The sequence below is a fragment of the Tinamus guttatus genome, unplaced genomic scaffold, assembly GCF_059628265.1.
Source record: "Tinamus guttatus ecotype Peru unplaced genomic scaffold, ASM5962826v1 Tinamus_guttatus_pri_ptg000489l, whole genome shotgun sequence".
In the NCBI taxonomy this organism is placed as follows: domain Eukaryota; kingdom Metazoa; phylum Chordata; class Aves; order Tinamiformes; family Tinamidae; genus Tinamus; species Tinamus guttatus.
In genome coordinates this window covers 953979-980380 of record NW_028289023.1, presented here as the reverse complement: position 1 = coordinate 980380, position 26402 = coordinate 953979, and the positions used below count along the sequence as shown (strand labels likewise).

Genomic DNA, 26402 nt, shown 5'->3' with positions numbered 1-26402 from the left:
GCTGAAGCTCTGGTTTTAATAGAGAGCATTAACAACTGTGAAAACTTCTCTGAGGATCAAATTTTACTGTTTATATCAGCTGAAACTATGACCACAAATGGAAGGAAACTTGTCAAAACTACTGTTTCTTTCAGTGAGCATCCTTTTGAGTAAAATATGCATGCTTGTTACAGCTCACCCCATGGACAGTCATCATTGACAAGACATTTATAACGTCGAAGGATGTTCCTTTGCCCAGTCATACACTCATATTGACAAATACAAGTAGAGCAAGCTCCAACATGAGCCAGCAATGAGCCCTTGTGTTCTGGGAGGCCAAGGGGTTGCATTAAGCAGTGCGTTGCCGAGAGGCTGAGGGAGTAAATCCTCCCTCAGAATGAAAATGAATTTCAGAATGAAAAATATTAATGTAGAAATCATTTCTGTTCCACACGTGGAAAAAATCACCATTTTATTCTTTTAAAATATGATTAAGTGAAGATTTTTGTGTGGAACTTATAGACAGTTGTAACTTTTCTGCATGCTGTTGGATTTACGTAATCAGTTGGATTTCTGTAAGTTTAATTTCTTAGGCTGGATTTTCTCTTCTATTTTTACTAGCTATGGTATTCTGTACATCTGAGCAGAGCTTCAGAATTACTGGTTTCAGTTTGAAGATTGATCTGTATTCCTATGCTAAAAGTCTGGTTCTCTAATAACGAGACAGAAGGTAGCCTAGGTCCAGAAACTTGGTACCTTTTAGGATCAGAAACCTTTGAAAGTCTACTAGAATCAAGAAGTGTGACAGCAGCCTGGAAATGTAAAGTCTAAAGCTAGTTTTACTATGGATAGTTTGGATAACGATGATAAAGACAATTTAATTCATTCTTATTCAAGTAGTTCAATAGCTAATTCAAGTCTGCAGGTTTTTTTGCCTTTTTTTACTGTTTGTGCAACATAGAGTAACTATAATAAACTTGTACCTAATTTGGTTGCAGATGGAGTCCAAATTTGGATATGTCATTTTTTTTTATGTCCCTTCCTTTTTCAAATTTATTTTGTAATCTGACAAATCTATCAAAAAATTATTTTTTTCTAATATAAATTGCTTGTATGAGATTGGAAAAAGAACCTTTCATGGTAGTCTTCTCCCTTTCCATCCCCTTTTTCCAGTTTAAAGCTGTAAGGACATCTTTTAGTTAACTGATTTATTTTGAGACTCTCTTTAAATAGTGCAACACTGTGGGTCCCTTAACTGGTGAGCTGTTTTTCACTCATTCTGTAAAATATCTCATACTGCTTAAACATTAGCAGTGCTTAAAATACCACTGCCAAGTTTCCCTCTTTACTGTACAAAAACGTTACAGCTTGTATCCCTTGAGAAACAACATTTTCGTACAGTAAATATCCTTGATCTTTCGAAGTCGTTATGCAAAAAATGAATTTGCATAGTACAAATATGTATTATCATTAACACCTCTTTCCCCTCACCCTCAGGAGACTCGTAGTGTCTATCAGTTCCATTATGTTAACTGGCCTGACCATGACGTCCCTTCATCTTTTGATTCTATTCTGGACATGATCAGCTTGATGCGAGAATATCAGGAACATGAAGATGTCCCAATTTGTATACACTGCAGGTATCAAATATATTTATTTTTCAAGTTTAGGTGTTTGGTGCAAGATACACTAGCTCAGTTTTAAATGGCAGTTATTTTCTACAAAGGAACATTTCCTCATGTCTAAATTTGGCTCAGCTGTGCATTGCTCATTGCCTGAAAAACTGCCATAGTGGAATTTCCCTGCTACTTCAGTTGAAGATAGAGTATAGTACCAGGAAAATAGTTACCTTTTTGAAAAGGAAACAGCTTTGCTGTTAAAGATGAATATCTAAATCTGTATTAGGATCAGTCAGACTTTTTGAAGATCATCGAATTAGCGAGGAATCCTTTCCCAAGTAAGAGAATACAGCACCAAGTGCAGCACTACTTACTACTTGCTTCAGCTCAGTCAGGAGGCTGCAGCTCCTTCCTGGACCCAGGCAATGAAACTAGCTTCAAAACTCCATTGCCTTTACCTTTGTGTATTCAACACAGGGCAAATTGTATATGTCTGTTAACACTGTGCAGTGAAAACTAATTCATAGCTGCCTCAAAACTTTGCTCAGAGGTTATTTGACAGTTATAAGGCTATTTTTTGTTGCTTTTTGTCTTCATTCAGATAGAAATTGCAGTTATTTCTTTTTGCACGAGAGAACTGAGTGTAGCTGTGACTTCATTAACACCAAGCTTCACTGTAATGGTTTTGATTAGCAAAGATATCCATAGATACAAGTATATTTGATTATTGAAGTCTAAACACACAAGAAATTTATTTAGCACAGAAAGCTACCTCTGTCATCTCGTTCATCTCTTGAATGACAATAAAATTGTAGAAGTCGTTTATACCACAACAGTATAATTACAATGTAATGAATATGCGTGGCTTATAAATCTGAATCAGGTATCCTGAATCAGATCTTATTCTCCTAAATGAACATGTTTATCATTAATCTTGGGCAAAATCCCTTCTATTGAAGCAGTAGTGACTAGTAACAGTGTGAGGAAAGACACAATAAAAATGTCAAAAGACAGAAACATTTCTATGATTGCAATTCTGTTGAGCTCTGCATTTAAAATCTTAACCCACTTCATTTTACCCTGCTAAATTCTTAACATTTCATATTATAGTGTCAGACTGAGCCAGATGAAAATGATAGTTGAGAGATTTTAACTGAAGTGACTTTTTATTTTCACATGGACTCCAGAAATGTGAGACTTAATAGTGTAATTTTAACCATTTTAAATAATTCTAACCACCTAACTGTTTATATTCATAGTGCAGGGTGTGGAAGAACAGGAGCCATCTGTGCCATAGATTATACATGGAATTTGCTTAAAGCTGGGGTAAGGAATCTTAAAAGAACAAATTTGTGGCATTCTATCATTTCGTAACAATGCTTAAGAATACTTTCAAATGCTTTAAAATAGTGAAATATCTAACACATTCCAAAATTCTTTTGACAAGTGTCAATTTAAAACCATTCAGGAAGAGATTTGTTCTTAAAAACAAATCTGAGTAGATTTGGGTGGGAAAGAATGGATCAGCTCTACCTAGAAAAGTTCAACACAGTTTTGCATGTTTGGCACTTAGTGTATTGCTGCTCTGACAAACATTTAAGACAATGTAATTGACTTGTATATTCCAGAAAATACCTGAAGAATTCAATGTATTTAATTTAATACAAGAAATGAGGACACAAAGGCATTCTGCAGTGCAGACAAAGGTAATTGTTTGCTCTACAGAACATCTCGCTATATGATAACTAATACACCATCATTGTTTTTAAAGACCCACATGCACTAATTTTTATCTGGTCACCTTTTATAGGAGCAGTATGAACTTGTTCATCGAGCCATAGCACAACTATTTGAAAAACAACTGCAAAAATATGAAAGTAGTGCAGACTGGACAATTGCAGATGGGGTGGTAAGTTTGTTATTCACGTAAACAATTCAGTCTTTTGAAACAGCTTCTGATTCAGTTTCTGTTGTTAAGTTAAGTCTGTTTTTTAAGTGTTCTGTGGTGTTAAGGAAGATGCAGAATTATTTAGATTATGTGTGTTTTTTGTTTGTTTTCCCGCTTGGGACCAATTGGCTTGTACTGAGTGTATGCTGAAGACTTGGTTGGAAAAGCTGAGTCAGATAATTAAGGAAATATTTACCACTTATCCCTAATGCAATTGCAGTGGTGGAAGCAATAAAGTAACATCTAGCATGGATAAATTGCAGGACCTCAACTCAAAAAAAAACAAAACAACAAACAAACCACCAAGAAGTATTGAGGAATGTGCACTTAGCTCGATGAGGAGACAACAAGTTGATGCTTTCACAGCTTATCAATTTATTTCTTTGACTAGCCTTTCTTCTCCAAAAAGAAAATAAAGGAAATAAAAAGGAAATAAAAATTTTATCTAAACCTGCTGAGATGATAAAGAGCAAATTCAACACTCCAGTCAGTGATCAATTGAGTTTTGCATTTTGTTTGGTAATTATCTTGGTTCTAATCAATGAAAATGTCATCTCAATATTTAATAATCAAAGTAAATTCAATTTTGGCAATTATTTGGAAATGGAGAGCTGAAAGCAGTATGTATGCTGTGCCCACTTGCAACTTGAATGCTGTCAGCAGATGTGGTCTGTTTGTCCTGGAAGAACATTGCAGAACTAAAGCATTAAAAGTTTTGGGGAGGATCAAAGGTCCTGATCTAGGGAACAGCCAGACTGAGTAGGACTTTACCTGGAAAAGGAGTGCCTAGATAGAGAGGGGTTAATAAAATAAGTAACAGTGAGTAGCTGATGTCTGCTAACCTCTTCAAAAAGCTGCCAGTGAGACCTGGTAGATTCAGTGAAAAAGTTTTCTCCACACAAGGTGAATTGTTCCTTACCACTGAATGCTGAAAGCCCGTGGTTGTGAGGTGAATAGATCCTCACTGGGCAGGCATCTTCTGTGAGCTTTAGAGGCCTAAACTCTGACCTATGATGTTCTAGAGCTGCAGACTCTTGGAGAACATTCCAGGGAGGGATTGCTGCATGCTTACTTGGTCCTGGTATTCTGCCTTCTGCACTTCGTTTTGGGTCCTGCTGGAAATGGCGCTAAGAGGACTTTTTTGGGCCGACCAGGTGCAGCCTGCCCTGCGTTGGCAAGTGATGCGTCTTCATGCTGTAGTTCATGCCCTGCTTCAGGGGGACTGAGAAAAATGACACATAAGAATGCCTGTGCCTAAGTCATTTATTAGGGATTTTGCCTCCAGGGAATTAACTGCTGTAACTTAACCTTTGCTTAAGTTGCACGAGGTCGTCTCCTGCCTCCCAGTACCACTTGTGGATCTCCTGTAGCTTCAAATGGATTCTAAAATTTTTCAGGCGCACTTGAGGTGGAGCTTTATGCTATTCTGCAAAGCTTTCTTTTCCTTTGAGGGCACTGTGTATGCATATAGCATACAACATTGGATGCATACTAATATAATATTAATAGAGCATTACATATGATATGTGCCATATAGAACACCTGTTAGGTTACTGTAGAAAAAGCTTACTTGTCAGGTGATTGCCAGAATTGCCCTAGTACTTTTTTAAACTAGGAGGTATGTCCCAGAATGTTTAACATGAAATATAAGTTTTGGTGCAGGGAAGTTTCAAAGTGAGAAACAGTTTCGTTAGAGAACTTCAAAGAGATGTTTCATTAAGTTATAGCTTTTTAGTCTGCTTCTAAGCTTACTCGGTCTACTAGTGGTGAACCTTCAGTCTCTAGTAGTGATCCTGTAGGAAGCCACTTCCCTGATTGTGATGGGGGGGTGTAGAGGGGTCAAGAAATATTAGGTGGATTTACAGAAATAAAAGTGTTATCTCAAGATAACCTATTCTAACCATGTACTAGGGGTAGGAAATTTGCATCCCTGTGGCAAATTTTCTCATAATTTGAAGGTATCTTCTCTTCTGGCCTTGATTAGGTTTGACTTGTTTTTGACTGTACTGAAATGATGCTTAATATTAATAAGTGTCAAACAAAACTCCACCACAGTTGAGAGTGGTGGCATAGCATAACTGCGTAGATGTAGTTGTTCAGGGAGAGCAAAGCTGCTCTGCTCCCAGTGCTCTGCTGTCTGATGGTTGCTTTGCTCTACAGCCCTGGGGAAGCTCTAGCTGCTTTTTCACTGTAGTTGCCCAAGTCCACGTGCAGTGGTCACATGCAGAAGTGTACAGAAGTAGCTCATATGGATTTAAAATATCAGTGCTTGAACATTTTGATTAAATTCCTTTATTTCCTTCAGAGTTGTGTGGTAGCTAGTGTGAGTCACACTGAGAGCAGCAGCCAGGGATTGTCCGGATCATTCTGCTGCTCAGATTTCAGCCAGGAAAACAAGTAGCCATCTGACGGGCAAATAATATGATCATGTAAAGGGTGAGGTCTTCAGACAACTCTTTTTAAGAGAGACAAAAACTGTTTCCAGTGTATTATAGAATGCCTTTGGTATGAGCCCATGTCCTCGCCTCACGCTTTCGGAAGCTGTGGCAGCTGCGCGGCCCTCTGTGCTCCAGGGTTGCAATTGTGCCATGAAAACAGTTCCAAAGAGAGGAATATGTCTGCCCAGGGCATAATATTGGTAGTTATACAGACAGTCGTGCTACAAAGATTTAAAAACAAACAAACTCTTCATTATTTTACACTGATAGTGCTTCATATGGTTGGTTTAGTGGTTTTACTGTCCAGTTGCTTTTGCTGTTTCAATTGCCTGGTAGGTTTAAGTTACTCAAGTTTTACAAACAGTCTTTGCCAGTAGCATCACAGGAAGAAGTTAATCTGATTGGCACCGAGCAGCAGAATTCACAAGGAAGTAGCTGAGACACAATCCCAACCATGTGTTTCTGTGAGCTTGCCAGCTCTGCCATGCTGGAAACAATACTGTAAAATGTCAACAAAAAACATGTGCGCTATTTCAAATAGATTCCATTTGAATTGTAAATTCTTACAAGAGTTACTCTGAGGATTCAGAGCCTTGTAGGTAATCTAAATGTGCTGAGATGATATAGCGAGGCAGTTGTATACTGTCGCAGTGCAGTTGTACTTTTTATTATGGATGTTTACAAGTATAAATGGGTATAAAATCATACTGAATGCATAAATCGTAAATTACCAAAACAAGTCTGTCTTGGTTTTGTGTTCGAGTGCTATGAAATAGATGTGAGCTCATAAACACTGGTCATCTGACGAGGTATTAGTCACACTCGTAGCAGTAGAATTTTTTATGAGCTGTTTGGGAGGTATTTCTGTGATGTGAAATGAACCCTGTCTGTCTGGGATAATTTAGCAGTTGGATTAAATTCCATGTGACTGGATGTTCTGTATGTGAGGGGTGGGGGGGGGGAAGAAAATTGATTCAAGTTAAAAATAAATACACTAATCTACTATGCGTTTAAGAATACTTGTCAATATCCATTTTACATGATAGCCTTGTGGACTGTACATTTTCGGGCTGTGTGTGTGTGTGTGTGTGTGTTGGGTGTTTGGTTTTTAGCTGTTGCTTTTCACTCCAAGATCGTATTCTGCCCTACAATACAACATCTGTCTAGGGAAGCAACAGTGCTGAGTGATGCCAGGAAGCTATGATTAGGAAGACTGGGAGGGTTTTTTCTTAATTCTGCCATCTGTTCTTCTCAGCAGATGAGGTCATCTCTGAGAGAGACCTTACACTTACGGCTGAGCTTCCTCTCTCCCACTGCATGCTAGTAATTCTGCATGCTAGTAATTCTGCATGCTTATGCATTCGCACATTTCCGTACCTGACAGAAAGCTAAATCAGCAAGCTGGTGTTAGTCAAGCAGCTCAAAATATTGGGTGTTTGTTACCTTCCGTGATTCAGAACTAGGCAGGTATAGTGGATTTGCTTCGAGACTTCAGCAAGCAGCTTTCCTTGAGCTACCAACTGAGGAGAAGTGCAGTGCCGCAGCACGCTAGGCTGCTGCAGCAGTTGAAGTTTGCCTGGGGCTGTTGCATGGAACTGTTTTCCTTCCTGTCTGGGTTAATGCATCTGGCTAAGGCCCGTAGAGCTTTGTTAGTAAATATGCTTCACTTCACTGGGGTATAGGTAGTCTAAAAGCAAATGTCTCCACAGCAACGTCAGTTACTTGAACTGGTTGTATCAGTGAGGTCTTTTTGGTGTCAGTAGTGCCCAGAACAGAGTAAATGGATCCCTATTTAACTTTGTGTGGAAACAAAAGCTTTTGAATGTGTAGCTGGCCTGAAGTGCTCCCACTGTATAAAGTACAAGTAACCATTGACCGATCTTCTGGGGTAAAGGTACTATTTTGTGAATCCAATACTGAATATGGCAAGTATTGCATTGCAGAACAGCAGTAACTAACTTGTTAAGCACAACAGTTGTGTCATCGTAGAGCTGTAAATACTTTGACTAGGTTAAGTGAAGGGCTATTTGTGAGGTGTATTTTTTAAGCGCTGACACTGATTTTTTGTAGCATCTCACAGTGGCTGCCTTTACACTGCTGTGTAAAGCAGTTTGGGCCACCCAAACACGTTTCTTTAAGAAATTAATTTTTGTAAGCTGTTTTTGCATATTTGCTTCAGATACCTGAGCCTGGACACTTTTTGCAAGGTACATCCATATCTTTCATTACTAGTAGCAAAAACAGCAGAGTACTTTGACTCTTGAGTTACTTTTGCCTGTTTCAGCTAGAAACTAAGCTATTTACTGTGTGTGTATGTACAGAGCTTAGATGACTTTGACATATCTTAACTTCTTTTTAGTAGTTTTTTTTTCTCCCTGGCTAGGAGAGTCGTATCTTGGCGGGGGGAAATATCTGTGCACAAATAGTTCACTCTACAAGTGTGGGAGGACGGAGATGCAGCTGCAGATCTGTGTTGAGGACGCGCTGCGGCTGCAGCCAAGGGCCCACCCTGTCCCTTGTTGGTGCCTTGCAGAACACACAGTCCTGAAATCCGAATGTGTCCTGCTCAAGACTCCGTCATGGCAGAACTGAACCCGAATCCTGCCCTGTTCAGATGGAGGGGAGGGACCTTAGTGACAAGGGGGAGAAATTGCTTCTTTGGAGGCCTCACACCAAGTATCTCCTCCCTACCTGTTTGCAGGGAAGCTTTGGGGTGCTGCAGCAGAACAGCCCTTCCTTGTCTTGGAGATTAGCTGCTAGCTCTAGTTAGAGAAGATTAGGGGGATCTTTTTGGTGCAGAATCGGTGCTTTTGGGCCCCCTGCAGTAACACTGGGGTATGGGACTGCTTTGGAGGTTACCGTGTTTGCACAACGCAGGTAGGAAAACCACGTTGCTGCTGTCGCACCATGGGATCCTCAGCATTTTTGTCATCAGCCTTCTAAATGGCCATGTCCCCAAGTGAGAACAGCGCTCTGTTTTCAAGCACGTTAAAGGCCGAGTCACCTGTGAAGCAATGCAGGAAAACTTCATATGGCTTCTGTGTGTATTTGAATGGAGGGGATTTGAGGGGGATGGAAAGATAATCTTGTTGAATTAGTACGTCTGGAATAATTTGCAGTTAGTTTTGAAAGGGTTTTGGGGCCCTTACTATTTCTGAGTTGGTCCTGGAAAACTGCCAAAGGTCTTGAGCAAAACTGTTGTGCCTAGATAAAATAAACCTGATCCTGTGTTCAGCTTACACATCAAATTTGGCATTGATGCTGCTTGTCAGTATCTCTTCAGCTGTTTCAATCACTGTGCAGTTTTATTTATTAAGAAGTTAAAGTGAAAGAAAGAGCTAAATCTATTAAATCTAGTTCACTTCGAAAACCATCCACTGAATACTAATTCCAGTTCTGCTGGGTACAGCAGGATCAGTTGACCTGATTTTTATTATTTTTATTATTTTATTATTTTTATTATTTATTATTATTATTTTATTACTGCTCTTTTATTTAATCCATTACTCCTGGAACCCTAAAATTATTATGAATAGTTCTGAGATAAAGACTTAGAAATGCAATATTGTGATATGGATGCAGAAAGGTCTGGACCATTTGGCATTGGAGACTATTCTTGGACTGTTCTTATCTGGGAAAAGAAAGGGCAGGTGGAAATTCTGACTGAAATGGGACTTTGCATGAGAACTACGTCCAAGCCACCAGAGCCAGCTGCTCCAGTATCTCCATCCCCTTTCTATGAACTCATAGCTCGGATAGTTTTGTGAGTTCTCCAGGCTCAACTCCAAGGAATCTTGTGCGATGGGAACTCAGTGACCTGCTGTCCTTGTGGCCATGCAGTGTAGGTGGATCCGTAGGTGCAGCAGCATCTGCTGCCTCACACTCACTCCACAGAGCTTGACGGTTACAGTGGAAAATCCACAGGACAATGAAAACCCTGACGTAATTGGGCTGAAAAAGCCAACACAACCCATTGATAAATGAGCAAGAGAGAGTAGGAGTAAGATAGTATTTTCCTCTGCTGGAATATTTGTGGAATGCTGGATTGGGCAGTGACTTCATGGAGGTTTGGGCCTGAGTGAAGATCAATAAGTGGATTCTTCACTGGAAAAGCATGGCTTCAGTTAGCGTTCTGGGGAGCAGAATTTAATAATAGACAGAGAGTGATATCAGTGGAAAATGAAAATTAAAATGGAAATTCTAAGTGAATGTAAAGGAAATTAAATCTAAATTTAATGAGGTATACTTTTAAGGGAGGGTAATTAGCTGTTCAAATAAGTTCATATCTTTCTATATCTTTCAAAGCTAAAAGTACTTGGCAATCTTACAAAGGGTGCTCTCTAATTCAAAGGTAACCATTGGATGCAAAGCAGGAAGTAACAGGGAATTTCCTTTTGCTTGTGTTGCATCCAAGGGCAGTCTCTCACCCAGCCTGAACAGGGGTGCTCAAAGGTAATAAGATCAATGATACTGTGCTTGGAAATCCGTTACATATGTTCTGAGAAGTGTGAATTAGTTTTCAAAAGCAAAAAGGAATAAAATTTTTCAAAAACAAAATACATATTAAACTCAAGGCAACACTAAGCTCCCTGGTTTTGTTGAGTCTGCAGCTGTGGCACATGCATGGAAGTGGTTCATCAGCCTTAGATTTTCACATCATCTGTTTATATGTATCTTATGGTCCTCCTGAAATACAATAAAAATCTTTGTGCTCTACAGACTGTTGGACTTCATTGTACGTGAAAGGGAAACAGTTTAAAACACTTTCAAAACAGTGCATTAAACCTAATCCACTCATCTACTTACAGTTGCTGAAAATTTGATTTTCTTATTGCAGTATAGATTAGTTGGATGTTAAATGGCCTGATTGTACAAGTGAAAATAATCAGACTGACTAGAGAATAAGCACTCTGTGTATAAATAACGTGGCGGGAGTAAAGGAGGTTGCTCCTGAAACTAACCTGAAAGATTAGCTTTTGAGGATTTTTGTTAGTGGGTATATGCAAAACAAAAAGCTTGGTCAGAAATATGTGAAACTGCATGAACAAAATATAAAATGCTATTGTGAATTTAGTGTAGAATTTAATCTGTATGTAAACTAGAAAGTGCTCTCAGTCTATGCTGGCTAAAAAATAAGTATTACCATGCATTATTTTCCAGTCTTGTTATTGATATTTGAACTTTTGGATATAAGTATTATGTTTCTGTCAGTTTTGCAGCTATGAATGAAGAAAAAATGTTTTTCAGCTATGAATGAAATATTTTTGTTTTAATCAGGATGAAAATAATACAGAGGATGTTGTCAGTTCTTCAGAAGCAGAGAAACAGGATTCTCCACCACCAAAACCTCCACGGACCCGCAGGTAGTTAACTATGTAAATATACTATTTTGAACTGACAGATTGACGTGTTTCATAGATAAAAGTAGAATCAAAGTAGTTTATACTCTAAAGACTTTTAAGATAGAGCTTCAGCAATCTTGCAATGCCCTTCTACAAGCAGACAAGCTTTCCCTTAACTAGGCAGATACTCGATCCACTTGTGCTCTAAGTTCTATAAGACAGTGGCAATACACTGACTCTTCAAACAGGCTCAACTAATGACTGAATGTGAATTTTGGGAAGACAAATGTAATTAAAAGTAAGCATTTGTTCAAGGAAATATTAGCTCACAGGCAACACTATTACTGACTAGAGTATGGTAACAAAATGTTTTCATCTGAGAAGATTGGCCTTACCAGTCGTTGAATTCAACAGAGCAGAAAGTAGACATCCTCTCTAGTTCCTATTAAAATAAATAAATAAATGTGGACTTGCTTTTCAAGAAGACCAAAGTAAATGGGAGCTAACGTTGGTACCCAGCCTGGGCATTGGGACACCTCAGGAAGCAACTTTGAAGTACATAAGTTCCCTATATAGTTACTGGAAACGTGTAATTGCCTCTTGGTGGAGCTCCTGCCTTCTCTAGACAGGATTTTTCACTGGATTTCTTTCAGCTGCTTACCAGTTAAGAGTTCTAGAATGACACAATTTATATTCTAGCATAAAATCAGAACTGCAGTAGTGCAATGTCAGATCAGCAGTGGGAACTCATTCATTTGATGCTCTAAAGTCAAAGATGAGAATTAATCCCTTCTTTCTAGCTCTAGGATAAGAATATTAGCAGTGTAACAGTTAACCTAGTTAAATTGATATTAGTTATGTCAAACAAATTAGAGGTGCAGAAGACACTGGAAGAGGTGGAATTGAGTTGAGACTCTCCATAAACACGTGGAATAGTTTGTAAGTTGTGGGCATAATAAAACTTGCTGTGTTTAGGTTGAGGGTGATGTGATTGTATCCGGTTATATGGTTCAAGGTGGTGGCAAGGACTCTGACTAGTATACTGTCTGCTCCTGTCTGTCTATTATGCACACAAAATTCATTTTATAGCACACATCTGCTCTCTTACCTGTGTTTTATTGTTCTTAATGATAAGTTAACATGCTAAGTTAAAATCTTTTCATCTTTTGTAAAATTTAGCCTCTTAGCCAATTTCCATAAACTCATACTTTTCCATTTGGGAAATACTCTATTGTTAACAGTGGCAGGAAAATTGGTCCCTTGTAAGAGAGTAAAGGGAGGTGTTTAGCAAAGCTTTTTTTTTTTTTTTTTTTCCTTCCTCAAAAATAATCTGTATTTGAAAGAGTCAGTTAACTGCATCCCCTGGGGAAGAGGCTTCTAAAGAAACACATATCTGCTCCAAATACCCACTAATGAGCGTGCTGCTGAGAGAGGGGGCTTTGCAAATCTGCCTCCTGATTCAGCTGGGGCTTTGACCCAGGTTTTGTGTGTCCTGGGTGTCCTAGCGTAGCTTGACAGCCCTGCATGGAGAGAATGGGAGAGCAGAATTCACAAAAGATTTCAACTCAATGCCAATATGAACAAGAAATCTTCATTAAACATGATACGTGTCCTTCCTGCATCTTGAGGTTTCCCTCCACCCCAAAGCATTTTCTTACCACTTTTTTCCGTGTTCCTTCTATTGCTTCTCTTTATATAACTACAGAAATACCTTTATACCCGCATCTTCAGTATTTAATTATGTCTTTTCTGCAGTGAATGGTTTCAAATGGTGTCTAAAACCAATTGACCTGCAGATTAGCTTGCATACAGCAGGTAATCTGAAAATACTCAGTTTAACCAGAACTTTCAATTTCATTTAGATTTTTTTTTTCTGGCAAGTAATAGCCAACCAAATGTATACTGAAGTGAATTCTATTTGTGATGTGTCTGAAGAAATTAAAAGCTTCTTTTAAGAGGTTAAAAAAAGTTTTCTAACCCTAATATCTTTGAGAAGGAATAAGACCTTTCAGGTTCCTCATATGCTCTGTTGTAGTTGGTTCTAAGAATGGAAAAAGTAACTTGCATATTTTTTTTAAGGGAAGGAGTTAAGATTTGCTGTTTTCTAAAGCAGAAAGGAGGCTAGTGACTGTGTTAGTTTTCTTTTGTTGTTGTTGACAGTCCTGTTTACTGAGATGCTTTGACATCTCATCTGCCGAGGAGCAGAGCATCCTTATATTTTAGGAGATTAATTAGGACAGGGAAGTTTTAGTTAAGAAAGGCTGTGACTTCTGCTATGAATTTTTCAGTCTGCTGACCTGTATCACAGTCACAATGTACATCAGTTTGTAACAGTATAGCTGGAGGCCAGCTCAGCCTCTGGAACCGCTGGGGGTCAGACTGAACTTGCTGATCCCTGGGATTAGTCTGTCTTGGGGCATTACTGCCTCGTAATGCTTCCATGTAATTCATTCGTCGAATGACATTTGAGCATAGTTGTTTGGGTTAACGTATTTGATGTCAACGTTAAAAAAAAAAATAGAGAAAATAGTAGTCCCTGATTATCACTAATGTCAACGTTGTTTATTCTGGGAATCACTGGCTTTGCAATTTGCAGTCCTGTCGTAGGAAACTCACCTGGAACGTAAATCTGTATTAAATATCTTTAGAGGAACGGGGAGCTGAAGAGCAGTCTGTTAGGTGTGTCTGTTTGGCTGCTTTTGGGTTAAGGAAGGAAAAGGACATAGTAAGTTTTGTCAGATAAAAGCTGTTAATTGTTTCTTGTTAGCAGCCTTTGATTTGTATTTGTCAATTCAAAAACAAAAATCCTTCTGTAATTAAATGTATACAAAAATACAAGGAATAAACAAGCCAACCCTTTTTCTAGTAGAATATACTTGCTGCAGTACATGTGTGACTGCCTCAGTGGACTGCAGCATTTTTCCCCCAACGGATGGTAGTGGTTTAATACTGGAGTAAGGTGATTGTCCACTTACAACTTGCTTATGTACAGTTTAATTTTCCTCTTTTAATCATCAGAGATGATGTAAAGCTTGATATCTATTTTAGTTGATCATAGCAGCTTCATTTCATGACCTTGCCATCACTCTTTTATTTGATAATAAAATCCTCCGTGGTGCTGCACAGACTACTTAAGGGCTTTCATTGGAACGATGGCCAAGTTTCATTTAAATTTAAACTATACTGTGTGGTATTTTAGTAGTATAGTCCTTTTGCATTAAGGCCAGAATGGCTTTATTTTTGCTTTACCTCAGTATATTAAATCTTTTAGAACATTTAAAAATTCCACAGCATCTTTATCATGTCCTTTTGACTTTTTTTTTTTTTTCTTCCCCCTCTCTGTGCATCTTTGATGGAAAGTTCTTTTGTAGAGATTATCTTTCTGAAGCATTCAGTGTTCTCTGTGGCACTTAAACTTGTCAGGATGTTTTATTTCAGCAAACTGCAGACTTAATTGGTTTCCATACTTTATTTTTTTTCCGATGTCTTTATATTCCTGTAGCTCGTGTCAAGCCTAGTGACAATATCTTGCTTTCATGGACTCCTGGAAATGTAGCCTGTAGACACCTCAGCACTCACAAAAACATGGGCTTTCAACAGTTAAGTAGTTTAAAGTCTGGCCATCCAACAGCTGTCTTGCTGAAAATAGTTAAATAAGTTCTTTCAGATCCTTCTGAAGATAATGACGTAGGTGACATACATTGAACATAGTCTTGAGTCAGTTGTTAATGTAACAGATTTGCTGTTTGGATTCATCCTTTACAGAAGCTGGCCACGAATTTAGGGGAAGCCCAGTTAAATGCCCTGTGCTGATATATCTCCATAAAACTGCTCAAATTCTACCTCACAGGTGCCTTTTCAAGTGATTCTCCAGAAATGTGCTCACAATTTCCAAATCTAGTTCCTCCTTGTTCCTTTTTTTTGGCCCACCAGTAGCTCAGAGGCAGCACCTGATGTGTGATTTACTTGACAGCTGAGAAGCAATTAACTTTATTTGGGAATCTTGGCAAGCTCCACTTGGGGATCAGGTACTATAGCAGCTGTTCAGACTGTGTGACAATAAAAAACTATGGAAAAACTGCCACGATCACCTAGGGAAATTTCCTGTGCAGATGTGAGGAGGAAGGGCAGAGATGTGGTATGCTGCAAGATACTCAGTAGCAGTTCTTTATGAAAAGACATGGTCAAGGTTTAATTAAGAGATGGCCATTTTTCAGTACACTGATTTTACACATTGAGTTGTACTTGAAGTGCTTGCTTTGGCAACACAGGAAAACAATGTGGAATTAAAGGAATGAATTCAAGGAAGCCAGGAAGCTTTTCTCTCAAATGATCCGACACTCTTCGGTTCACGGAGGCTTTTCTGTCTCAGTATCCCCTTTTATGAGATTTGCATTAATTTCCTGGCATTATCCAATCAAGCTGTCTTTATGATACAATACTCTGTTTTGGATAATGTTAATATTTCATCTTTGCATCATTGGGAGGAGAAGTCTGTCTAAAATCAGCTACTGAAGGAAATGCCCAAAGAAAGCATTAAGTGTCAGGCCAAGGTATTTGTACTTTCCTATAGCTTTGTGGCAAGAGCTTCAGAAATGGCTACTGCCAAACAAAAACCTCCTAGGAAATATTATGTGTATCCTGATACTTCAGCTACATGAAAAAACCCCATCATTTGGATTGTAAAATATGTGAGATGGCAAGACTCTGATGCCAATAAAATGGAAAAGTTATTCCATTCAGGAAAAAAAAAGAAAAAAAAAGAAAAAAAAAAGACATTGGGTGACATCTATTGCCTTGGGAAAAAAAAAAAAAAGAAAAAAAAGAAAACACTATTTCATCAAACTTTCTTTGAGATGCCAAAGATAAGAATGGATGAATAGTCTTCAGTAGTAGTGTAGTAGTAAAGCCAGGAAAGGAGGGTTGCTCATTTGATGACTGTAAGTTCTTAATCTGGAGTAAATGAAAGAAATTTGTCAGCTTCAAATATAATAGGGAGGATCTTTGCGCTGTATATGAGGGAAGGGAAGATGATTAAGCAGGGCTACAAATCCTGCTCGCTGCCTTGCTCAGCACTGTGTGTATCCTAACTTAGGTGCCCTGCTTCCAGGAGGGTGTGTGTTCACAGCCGGGCTTCCGTTTACCTGGGAATCAAATGGGAAAGTGGTTTCATTAAGCAGCAGTCAGGGAAGAACTGCATGAATTTTGACCAGTGTTATGGGCCTGCCATCTGGTCAATTCTGCTTTAATGCTAGCTTGCTTATTTAGCTAATTGTGGTGCTTAACGGTGTGTCTGTACCAGGTAAGAAATTGTTTTTGTTGATGGAAGGTGAAATTGTGGGTCAAGAAAATGCAGTCAGTGGAACTGAAGAGCGTCCTTGCTGGTAAGGCAGGGCTTGGAACTCTGCATCTATCCACGTGGCCTCCCTCTCTCCTGGCACAGAGGAGAGAAACCAAAGGGAAGCTCCTCTGTCTGCCGTAGTCCATACTGAGCTGGAGCAGGACCCTCTTGGCTGACCTTAGGTTTCCTAACTCAAGCAAATAACTTATGCTGAAAGTGGCTGGTTTTTCATAGATGTCTAGAACCAAATAGCTCTGAAACGATGCTTGACCAAGTTGCTCTGGAAGTGCTTTGCATCCCTCCATCTGCCTTTAACTTAATATACAACAGAAAAGGAGTGTACAGAGAGGAGGAGGAATGTAAGGCCCACCCAGACCCTTGAGATAGACCTCGAGCCAGCAGAGAGTGGAAGAGGTTGTTTTATAGTCAGCTGAGATGTTATATTAATAGCAAGTTTCTTCCTTGTTGTCTGCCCATGGTTCTAAACAGTCTTGTTAATGTTTTGGCCATAGTGACAGCCTCTCTGTCTGATTATAAAGGACTTGAAAGACTTTGATTTCTGATCACCTCGGGAATGTGGCTGTCTGTGACGATACAGTAGAGATTTCTTGGGCTTCCTGTGGAGCTTCTCAAACTCATTAGCCTCGTTGGACTCTTGGTGTCAATGTGGGTTTCCCCCATGGAGGAAGGGAGGAAGCGCCGCGCGCTCCGAGTGCTCACGGGTCTGGATGTCGGGCGCTGAAGTGCCCTGTCTTTGGTCGGGGTGTAGCCCATGGCTCATGGAGATGTTTCTTCCCCTTTTCATGAAACCCGTCAAGTCTCTAAAATGCAAGGCCTTTCTCATTCTCGTTCCTTGTCAGAGTTAGTCATGCAGGGGTCAGCACCGTTACTGTGGAGGTGTCTGGGAACATAATCCACGTATCGACGTGTGCCCGATGCGGCACGAGGGCCCTCTCGGCCCACCGTCATCCAGGGCTGCCCTGTTCTCCCAGGCTGCACACGACGACAGCAGAATGTTGGCCCCGTGGTCTGTGATCTAGCAGGCAGTACAAGTTTTTATCTCATTAGAAGCCCCTGCTTTCTGGCTTCTGGCTTTCTGGTCTTGATTGCATCTGCAAATAAGAGGCTATTTCTCTTGCAAGCATCACCAACACCCTGGGGCAGGAGACTCAGAACCTTCTCCTGGAGGTCAGGCTGGACTGCAGGATGTTCCCATAGACACAGAGAGAGTGGCAGAACTTGGACTGTGTCTTTATCTCCTGATTCAATAGCCTAAAGAAAATGAAACTCTCCAAAAGACATTTCAGTCTATTCTACTTCCCTTGTTGTCACAAACGTGTTTTGCACTTCAGCTGTTACAGTGTTATTAGTCTAAGGTAACGAAAGGAATCATATTTAAAGGCTCTAAAATCCAGTTTGTATACAAGTCCCTAGGCACCTCTGCCAGATATTTGTAGTAAAATATTCTGTATTTAATCTGAAGTAACGTGTCCATATGCAGGAAGAGCTGCTTCCTTTTTTCAAGATACCTGGGGTGGGGGGTTAGCAATGCCCAAGACAAGTCAGCAACGCTTCCGATGAGCTATAATGAGTGTTGGAGCTTGTTGGTGAGCGCTGTGACTCCCCTCTGTGCTCTGCTGGGATGTTGTGCACCCACCTGAGCTGCATCTGCCTCCTTACGCTGTGGAGAAACTGTCAGATACACCAATATCCAAAACCTCCTGGAGAGCCGGAGGGATGGGGTGGGAGATTGTGGGTATCAAACAGGCTGTACTGTGGTTTAGATAAGGCTTTTAGAACACCTTTTTTCCTTATTTTTATTGAAAACTGCTTTGTCTGCTGCATTTTTCTGAGCCATCTCTTCTTTAAGAGAAAAAAGTACCGGGCTGCTGCCGCCAGAGGGCCGGGATCCCGCGGGACACGCGCTCCGGGCGTGCTCTGGGAGGGCTGGGAGCCCTTAAAGCAGCCAGGAGCCTCCGCGGAGCCCCCTGTGCCTTCCCATAACACTGGGAAGGACTTTCTAAGGACTTTCTGTTAATTCCTGCCTGCCCCATTAGCCACATTTGGCAACCAGTGTCTGGGTGTGGAAGTGCTGCTCTGAGCTCCATATTGATGTCAAAGCATTGCTTCATTTATCTAAGATACTGCAAAATATACTTCTCTCTTACTTACACTTCTCTCTTTTTTTTTCCTACAGTTGCCTTGTAGAAGGAGATGCTAAAGAAGAAATCTTGCAGCCTCCAGAGCCTCAGCCAGTACCACCAATCTTAACCCCATCTCCTCCTTCAGCCTATCCAACAGTGACTACCGTGTGGCAGGACAACGACAGGTACCACCCGAAGCCGGTGCTGCACATGGTTCCATCGGAGCACTCGCCAGACCTCAACGAGAACTACAACAAGGCAGCAGAGCCTGCGGGGAGGAGCGACGCCGGCGAGCGTGCGGAGAGGCGGCTGGAGCGCAACCTGAGCTTCGAGATCAAGAAGGTCCCTCTCCAGGAGGGACCGCGCAGCTTCGATGGGAACTCGCTGTTGAGCAGGGGCCACGCCGTCAAGGCGAAGCCTCTCTCAACCTGTGGACCTGATAAGAGCTGGAAGGCCCAGGAGCAGATTTCGGGGGGTTCCTTTGCAGGTGCTGCTCAGGACTCGTGTGTGGAGTGCGACGTGCCCCAGGCCAGCACAGCCTCGAAGCCGCCGCCGGGCAGCCCTCCGAGCCCGCAGGCGGCAGCTCCACCCAGGCCCGATCGGCTGCCACTGGTGGAAAAGGGACAAGCCAAGTGGTCGCTGCGTGGGCCTGACAACGCCCCCCGCACGCCAGACACGTCCCCGGACACCTTGTGTCACGGTGTAAGAACAGCCTCTCCAGCATCACACCCCATGGCCGAACTCCCCTGCGGTGATCCAGCTGCTCCTTCTGCTCCTGCTCTTCGGGCACCCCTCTGTTTCACTAATCCTCTGCACTCGGATGACTCTGACACGGATGAGATAAACTTGGACGGAGCCATGACCAAAAGTCCATCCAATATTTCAACCGCAAGTGCCACCGTTTCTGCTGCCACTAACACTGAAAACATTTCTGCCAGAAAAGTCTTGCCCATGTCTATTGCCCGGCAAGACTCGGGAGCCCTTCTGTGCTCTGAGGATGGCCCAGGTAGGTGGCCCTGGGTGGCCCGAGTGTGGCCGTTCAGCGTGGTCGCCCCCGTAGCACGGGGAGCGTAAGCGTCCTGGCAATGCACTGTTCTTGCATGTACACTTGAGCACACTGTGTAGTATGGCAGCTTCAGAAAGGGCTTTTCTCACTCTTGCAATATTTATTTTGCCTGTGAGCTATGTCTGATACAATTCTGGCGCTATGAACTTAAAAAAAAAAAAAAAAATTCCTCAAATGCTTTCCAGAAATGTATTAATAATTAATGGGCATTATTAATCACTTATCTCTGTGTTTACTTGTTGCCCCATTTTTTTTTCTCCTGTAGCAGCTGGCATTTCATTTCAACAATTTGTTTTCACGTTCCATGTAATAGCGGTCATTTTGGGCAATTTTTTTGCATTTTTTTTATTATTTATCTCATCTTGTTAATGGAGATTTCTTTCTTCCCTTTGTAGCATCCTGAACATATCCCATTTTCAGATCATGTGGAGGGCTTAGGATCAGTCCCAGACTCAAGAATCCAGGGTTAGGTGCTTTTGCACCCCTGTCCTAAGCCAAATTGTACAGGGGCTTTTCCATTTTCCTGCTGCATTCCTGCTGTGTGAGCAGGTTTCTGGGAACAGTGACTCAACACAGCGCCTTGTGCAGCCGCGGGAGGGCCTGTAGCTGCTGTTGGCACGTTGGCCCTCACAGCGCTCCGCTTGGCTTTGCTGCTTGCAACACTTCTGCTTCCCACGAATCCTGGGTGGAGTGGGGGCTTTAAGGAAGCTGCTCATGTGAAGCATCCCCAAGACAAAACATCACCCATCGCCCTCGCGAGTAGCAGGTTCCTTAATGTCCTGCACTGTGCCACACTAAGGGCTCGGGGGAGGTACAGCTGGAGCCACTTGCAAACAGCACAAGAGTCTGTTGCTTGTTGCAAACAGGGCCCTGTCCTCAGCACAACAGGGGCCTGGGGACATGCTGCAACCAGCTGCCTTCTCGTCTGGAAGCAGGAGCTTCGCGGCTTCCCCCCAAGGCGTTAGTGTGGTAAAATACAATATTCCTATAGCCACTCCTATTCTCCATTTGCCCTAAACTTCGTATCACCTTTAGCAAGATCTCACATATTAAAAAATTAACTTTTAAAAATTTAGGAAAATAACCTGTGTTTTTAATCAATATAAATATGATATTCGATTTAGATGCTGATACTAGTGAAGATTCCTCTCCTCCGCTGCCAGAAAGAACGCCAGAATCTTTTGTATTAGCAACTGAACACAGTGAGTTGTTTCTTTAAGTTGTGTGATAGCTGGGAATAAGATGTGAATTGCATTTCAGTATTGCATTCAAGCGCTTCTGTTGTAGGTGTTGGAGCAAATCGAGATGTTGAACAAAATCTAGCATGTTTGACAGCTTACTTTGAAGCTGGTTAAGAACTTTTACAAGCCCTGGAATATATATAGTCAAGTTATTTTTCTGCTTCCAAGAAAGGACAAAGCTTTTTTAGTATATTAGAAGCTTTAATCTTGATTTTGTGGAAGACTTTTTTTTTCCAATGTGAACAGTAGAGAAAGGAGAAAGTATTTCCAGTTAAGGGGGTTCCTGACGATTTTGGGTAATATCCTCACTGTGCCCACTCAGGGAGCAGGAAAAAAAAATCCAGAATGAAAAATGAGTGAGGAGGGAAAACTGTGGCGTGTGTTTCACAGCAGCGAGCAGGCACTGTTACCTGAGCCCCAAAGGGAGGTTCAAGGAGGAAAACTGACACCTAGATATCATCATGGTGCTTTTAGTCATGTTTCACTATCAAACAGGAATGGCAGAGTGTTAAGGATGATGAATGAAAACGAAGATCAAGTTGCTGCTATTTGGTATCTTCGCAAGTATCGCATAGATATTTGCTGAAGCTTTTGATTTAATGTCATTGTATGAAACTTCCGAAAAATTTTGGCCAGACAAGATAATCTCTATAAATAATAATCAGCACGAAAAAAATCTTGAAGCATTGTACATACTTCACATGGTAATGGTGAACCTGGAGAGCTTAAAGCCACAGCAGTCCTTTCTTTGGAAATAGTGCTGTCAAAAGGCCATAATGCTTCTTGGACTTCTCTTCTGTGAGAAGGCAAGAAATCAAGTTCTGTGTTAATACCAAGTTGCTTTATACCCCATTTCTAATGCGGTTGAGAAGCGCCATCGCGGCGAGCACTGAGATGTTGCCTTTGATTTCCCCCTTTGCAGCGGCCCCGGCGGCGAGGCCGGCGACGGCGGCGCAGTGCGAGCGGAGCGGCCTGCACGAGCAGCAGCTCCCCGGGCGGGCAGCCCCTGCAGTAAGTGCCTCCAGTCATCTCCGTGCAGCTCAAACTACGGTGTTGATAAAAGCAGCACGTGTCCGCTTTTTACAGAGCACAAGCTCTGCCTTTAACAGTTTGAACTAAGATCGGGGATAATTCAGGCTACAAAGAACTGGGAGGGTGGCTCGTCCGGCCTGCTCGAAGCTGCGTCAGCGATGGAGCCGGGCAGCTGGCTCTTAAAAACACAGGCTCTGCGCAACCTATTCCTTCCTGCTTCAAGGTTCTCTCTCATACCCACGTTTATTTTAAAATAAAATAATCTTCTTTAGCCCATCGGGTTTCACATTTCACCTGTCAGTCTGCTTTTTGTAGCTCAAAGCCATAAACAGGTGGTAAAACTTCATAAAGGCTCCTTAGAGTTCCATCTTTTTCAATACTAAAATACTAAGTTGGCAAAAAAGGTAGATTTTGATTTTTCAAGGAATATAATCTAGTATCAGAGGTAAACTGCTTAAATTTGCAGATCCATAATGTGTCATGAATGACATTTTAATCAAATTTTAATTAAAGGTTCTGATAGTAAATTTTATGTAAACTACTGCCTCATCGTTTTGGCAAGTCATAAAGGCTAATAGAAGGTAAATAGAAATTTCCCAAAATGTTTTCTATTTTTTGGAAGATGATTTTTGTCATCTTAAGTTTCTGGTGTTCTTTGAGTATTTTGGAAGCATTTCATAGAACTATTTTAAATATTTTTTAACAGGGTTTGAAGACAGCTTCACCTGTACTACCTGGTAAGTGACACACACCCATATATATATGTATATATATCCTTTTAATGAAAACCAGTGTTTTTTTAATCTGCTGTCAGCAATCTCTTAATAGTAGAAAGTTCAAGTACCATAGTGTTTTGATTGGAATATTTTGAATAGAAGATAGAAATTGACAGGGGAGCTTTTCTAGAAATTCATAAATATTTGATTGTCTAATCTTGAGATAAATGTATACACATGTGATTACTTCAGAAGCTACTCCCAGCCCAGGATACTTTGATTGGTAAATCTTTAAAAGATGTGGTAATCTTGCAATAAGTTCATCTTGTATTTAAAAATACATTTTTCTCTGAGTAAAAATGTGTATAAATTTGCCCTTAGTTCTTAAGTATGTTTAAGCATGTTTTCAAAACAATATAATTTCTGAAAAGATGCTCTTTGTGAAGCTTCATTTTTCAATGCCAAAGACATCTAATTTAAAAATTACCTTAAAGAAAAATCTTTGGTATGCTAAAATTAAGATTGAAAATATTGAGTTCTAATCTATATAATAATACTTCTCAGTGCAAAGTAATGCAAAATACCATTTATCATGTGTTCTTAGGCACCTAATTAAGTTGAGAAAGAGCATGAGCAGATGTATTTGTCCTGTTTTATTAAAAGGAACTGTCAACTCCTGCTAGAAATAGAAACTACTTGTGATTTTAAGAATCCTTTCAAGCTTATTTAAAAAGTCCAATATCTGGCAAATGGGAACTTGTCTCTGTCTTTGCTGAGCAGCTGCATCATTAAAAATGTTGAAGTGTTATCAAAAACAAGTAAAATTGCTCTCAAACTTCTTTGTAAGTGCTACTTTGTGCAAGTTGTTTGTTGGGCTGAGCTCTCCTGAACATCCATTTAGCCAGCGTTTGGTGTGACTGGTGTTTTTTACATGGAGATGCATGTGTTTGTTTTTCAGATCCTCCTGAAATAAGCAACAAAACACCAACTGCTGTTTTACCTCAGATTTCTTTTTCTGCTTCCACTGATACAAGAGGCCACATTTCAGAATTTCCTGCAGAAATAACAGATATTGGTAATTACAGCTCATTCAGAATTCACCATGGGGTAATTTAAACCACAGCTTCTTTATCAGTAGAATTCTGGAAGCTGCTACTGCTCCAGCCCCCCAAGCTGTGGAGGGCAGAACCCAGCCAAGTGTCTGCCCTGGCCGTTCCGCATCTCCGGGAAGAGTCACGGCCCGAGCGGGCGATCCCGGCACCACCATTCCTGTCCTTGAAACAAAGAGGGGGGCGGTTAGGGTGGCATCGCTGCAGGCGGTAACTTCAGATAACTTTGGGAAATAAGAGCTTGGGCGATTTCTTTGTTATATGGAGAAGGACAAATCAATAAAAAATAACCTAATAATAAGTGTTTAACATTGTATTTATTGAAAAGTACCTTTCAAGTGATATTTAAACAACAAAAATAAGCATATCCGAATTCTTCATGTTAGTATTTCCTGTGGCCACATTGCCTTGAGAATTCTTAATACTACAGAGTAGTTTCCTAGCCCTGGAAATGAACCTCTTGTGTTAGAGCTGGAAGGTCTTGGTGATTCTTTTGACAGTTGCCAGTTTTTGAGAGATCGCATCATCTAAGTTGACCAAAATAGTAACTATTTTTGTTTCATTAGGTTTTGGTAACCGCTGTGCAAAGCCAAGAGGACCAAGAGAGCCGCCTTCAGAATGGACATGATCCCAGAACCAATGGACGTTCCCTCAATAAATTATACTGGAAAACTCAAGTGCCACTGACAATTCGACCCACAGTTTTCCACTCTTTGGGGCAGCTGCCCCTGCGCAGCGTCGCTGCCGCTCAGAGCGGCTCCCTGCTCCGGGCATCCCGCGGCAGAGCTTCCACAGCCTCCACAGCAGAGGATCCCAGTGTCCCACGTGGCTTCCCGCTGGGCCATCTACCTGCCTTATACACGTAGGAGGGAGTATTACATATGAGTGATTTTGTAACTTCAAGTATTATTGCCTTAATGTCTTCTAACCCTGTTACACGCTGCTTGTAGACATATGTTAATATAGTGATACTTTTGACAGATTGTGTTTATGGACTACTTTTTGCTAACGTTTGATTACCATGTATGCATTATTTTCTATATGTACAGGGCAAGTAAGTATATAATTTGATAAAGTTGCAATCATAAAATATTCACAGAAGATGTAAGAAATCTCTGCATGATCTAAATTTTTGTGTACCTTATTTGTAAATTATTTGCCCTGAGGTTTTAGAAAATAGTTTCTGGGGTTTTTTACAAAAATTGCTGGACACACACAGCCAGAATTACAGGTTAGCAGAGATAAAGATTGTAATACATTTTGTAAATTGTAAGCAAAAGGTTATTTTTATATTATATACTGTTTAATTGTCAGACCTAATTTGTTCTGGTTTTCATCTAGTCATGGAGATTCAGTAAGTGCCTTGGAACAATATTGAATTCTCTTAGCCTGTATATGTTACTTCAGTGTTTTGAGTTCATCTGGAATTAGATTGTCAAAAATATTTGTATGTTTCTAGTATATTTGACCTGCCAGTAAAAGAGAGACCATTCTACATAACCAACACTCCTCAGTTCTCATTTTAATGTTTCACCAGTGGCAATCTACAGAAAACTCATCTGTAGCAACTTTCTGTATAATAAGTGTTTTACAATTTTAATATGGTGCATTTCTAATTCGGGTAAACCAGGACACATGGGTAGAAAGACTGTTGAAATACCACTGTTTCCTCTCACACTGATAAATCTTTGTTGTTCAGCAAGCGTGTATGTAAGAAAGCAACTTATATGAAGGTTCACATAGAGCCCCTGCAGCTACACTGTATCTTGGCAAGTTATTATGCCAAGAGTTAATCCGTATAAGGATTCCTTGCTTAAGAATTTCTGTAATAGAATCTTTAAATTAAAGAAACTCCAAAATCTCTTTATGGGTGTTTTTACTCTCATGGTGGGGCGGGGAGGAAAGTGTTCAGAAGCAAACTGAACTGAAGGATGGCAATAGGGCTTAGTTTATAGATTTAGAAAATATTGACTCTCTGGAGTTCGTTTTCAGTAGCCAGAAGAACATTTAGAGGTGAAATACTGGTTTCAAGCAGGGAATTTAGCGCCGTGTGGAGCCCTGTTCACCTGAGCTTCAGCTGCGGGGGGCGAGGGCAGAGCTGCTCCTGGTCCCTTGCCCACCTGGTGCCCCTGCCCTCGCCCTGCGATGGAGCTGCCCCCCGGGGAGCCCGGCCAGGCCCCGAACAGCCTCTGCGCCCCTCGGCGTCCCGGGCGGCTTTTGCTGCTGTTCTGCTTCCTGCAGGGGCAAAACCCCTCACGGGGAGCAGAGGGGCCGGGCCTGGCTCCCCCGCGCGCGGAGCTGCCGGGCCTTGCGCTGCAGCAGCCGCCCCCGCGCTGCGGCTGCCGCGAGGGCTCTCGCGAACGCTCCCGAGTGCAATCGAGGTGGGTAATTTAAGGATCGTGTCCGTATTTTCCTAGAAGAAAAAAA

At 41.0% G+C, this 26402-nt stretch overlaps 1 protein-coding gene across 1 annotated transcript in view; it reads left to right on the top strand.

Annotated features, from left to right (window-relative positions):
• The window catches only part of PTPN12 (protein tyrosine phosphatase non-receptor type 12), a 58563-nt gene extending 32725 nt beyond the window's left edge, over positions 1-25838 (top strand). The window contains exons 8-18 of the mRNA XM_088533247.1: positions 1477-1619; positions 2858-2924; positions 3227-3304; positions 3409-3507; positions 11262-11347; positions 18865-19817; positions 21002-21079; positions 22041-22129; positions 22857-22887; positions 23825-23941; positions 24542-25838. Coding sequence (XP_088389373.1) covers positions 1477-1619; positions 2858-2924; positions 3227-3304; positions 3409-3507; positions 11262-11347; positions 18865-19817; positions 21002-21079; positions 22041-22129; positions 22857-22887; positions 23825-23941; positions 24542-24603 — 1803 coding nt within the window. The 3' untranslated portion in view covers positions 24604-25838. The remainder of the gene's footprint in view (positions 1-1476; positions 1620-2857; positions 2925-3226; positions 3305-3408; positions 3508-11261; positions 11348-18864; positions 19818-21001; positions 21080-22040; positions 22130-22856; positions 22888-23824; positions 23942-24541) is intronic.
• The last annotated feature ends 564 nt before the right edge of the window (positions 25839-26402 follow it).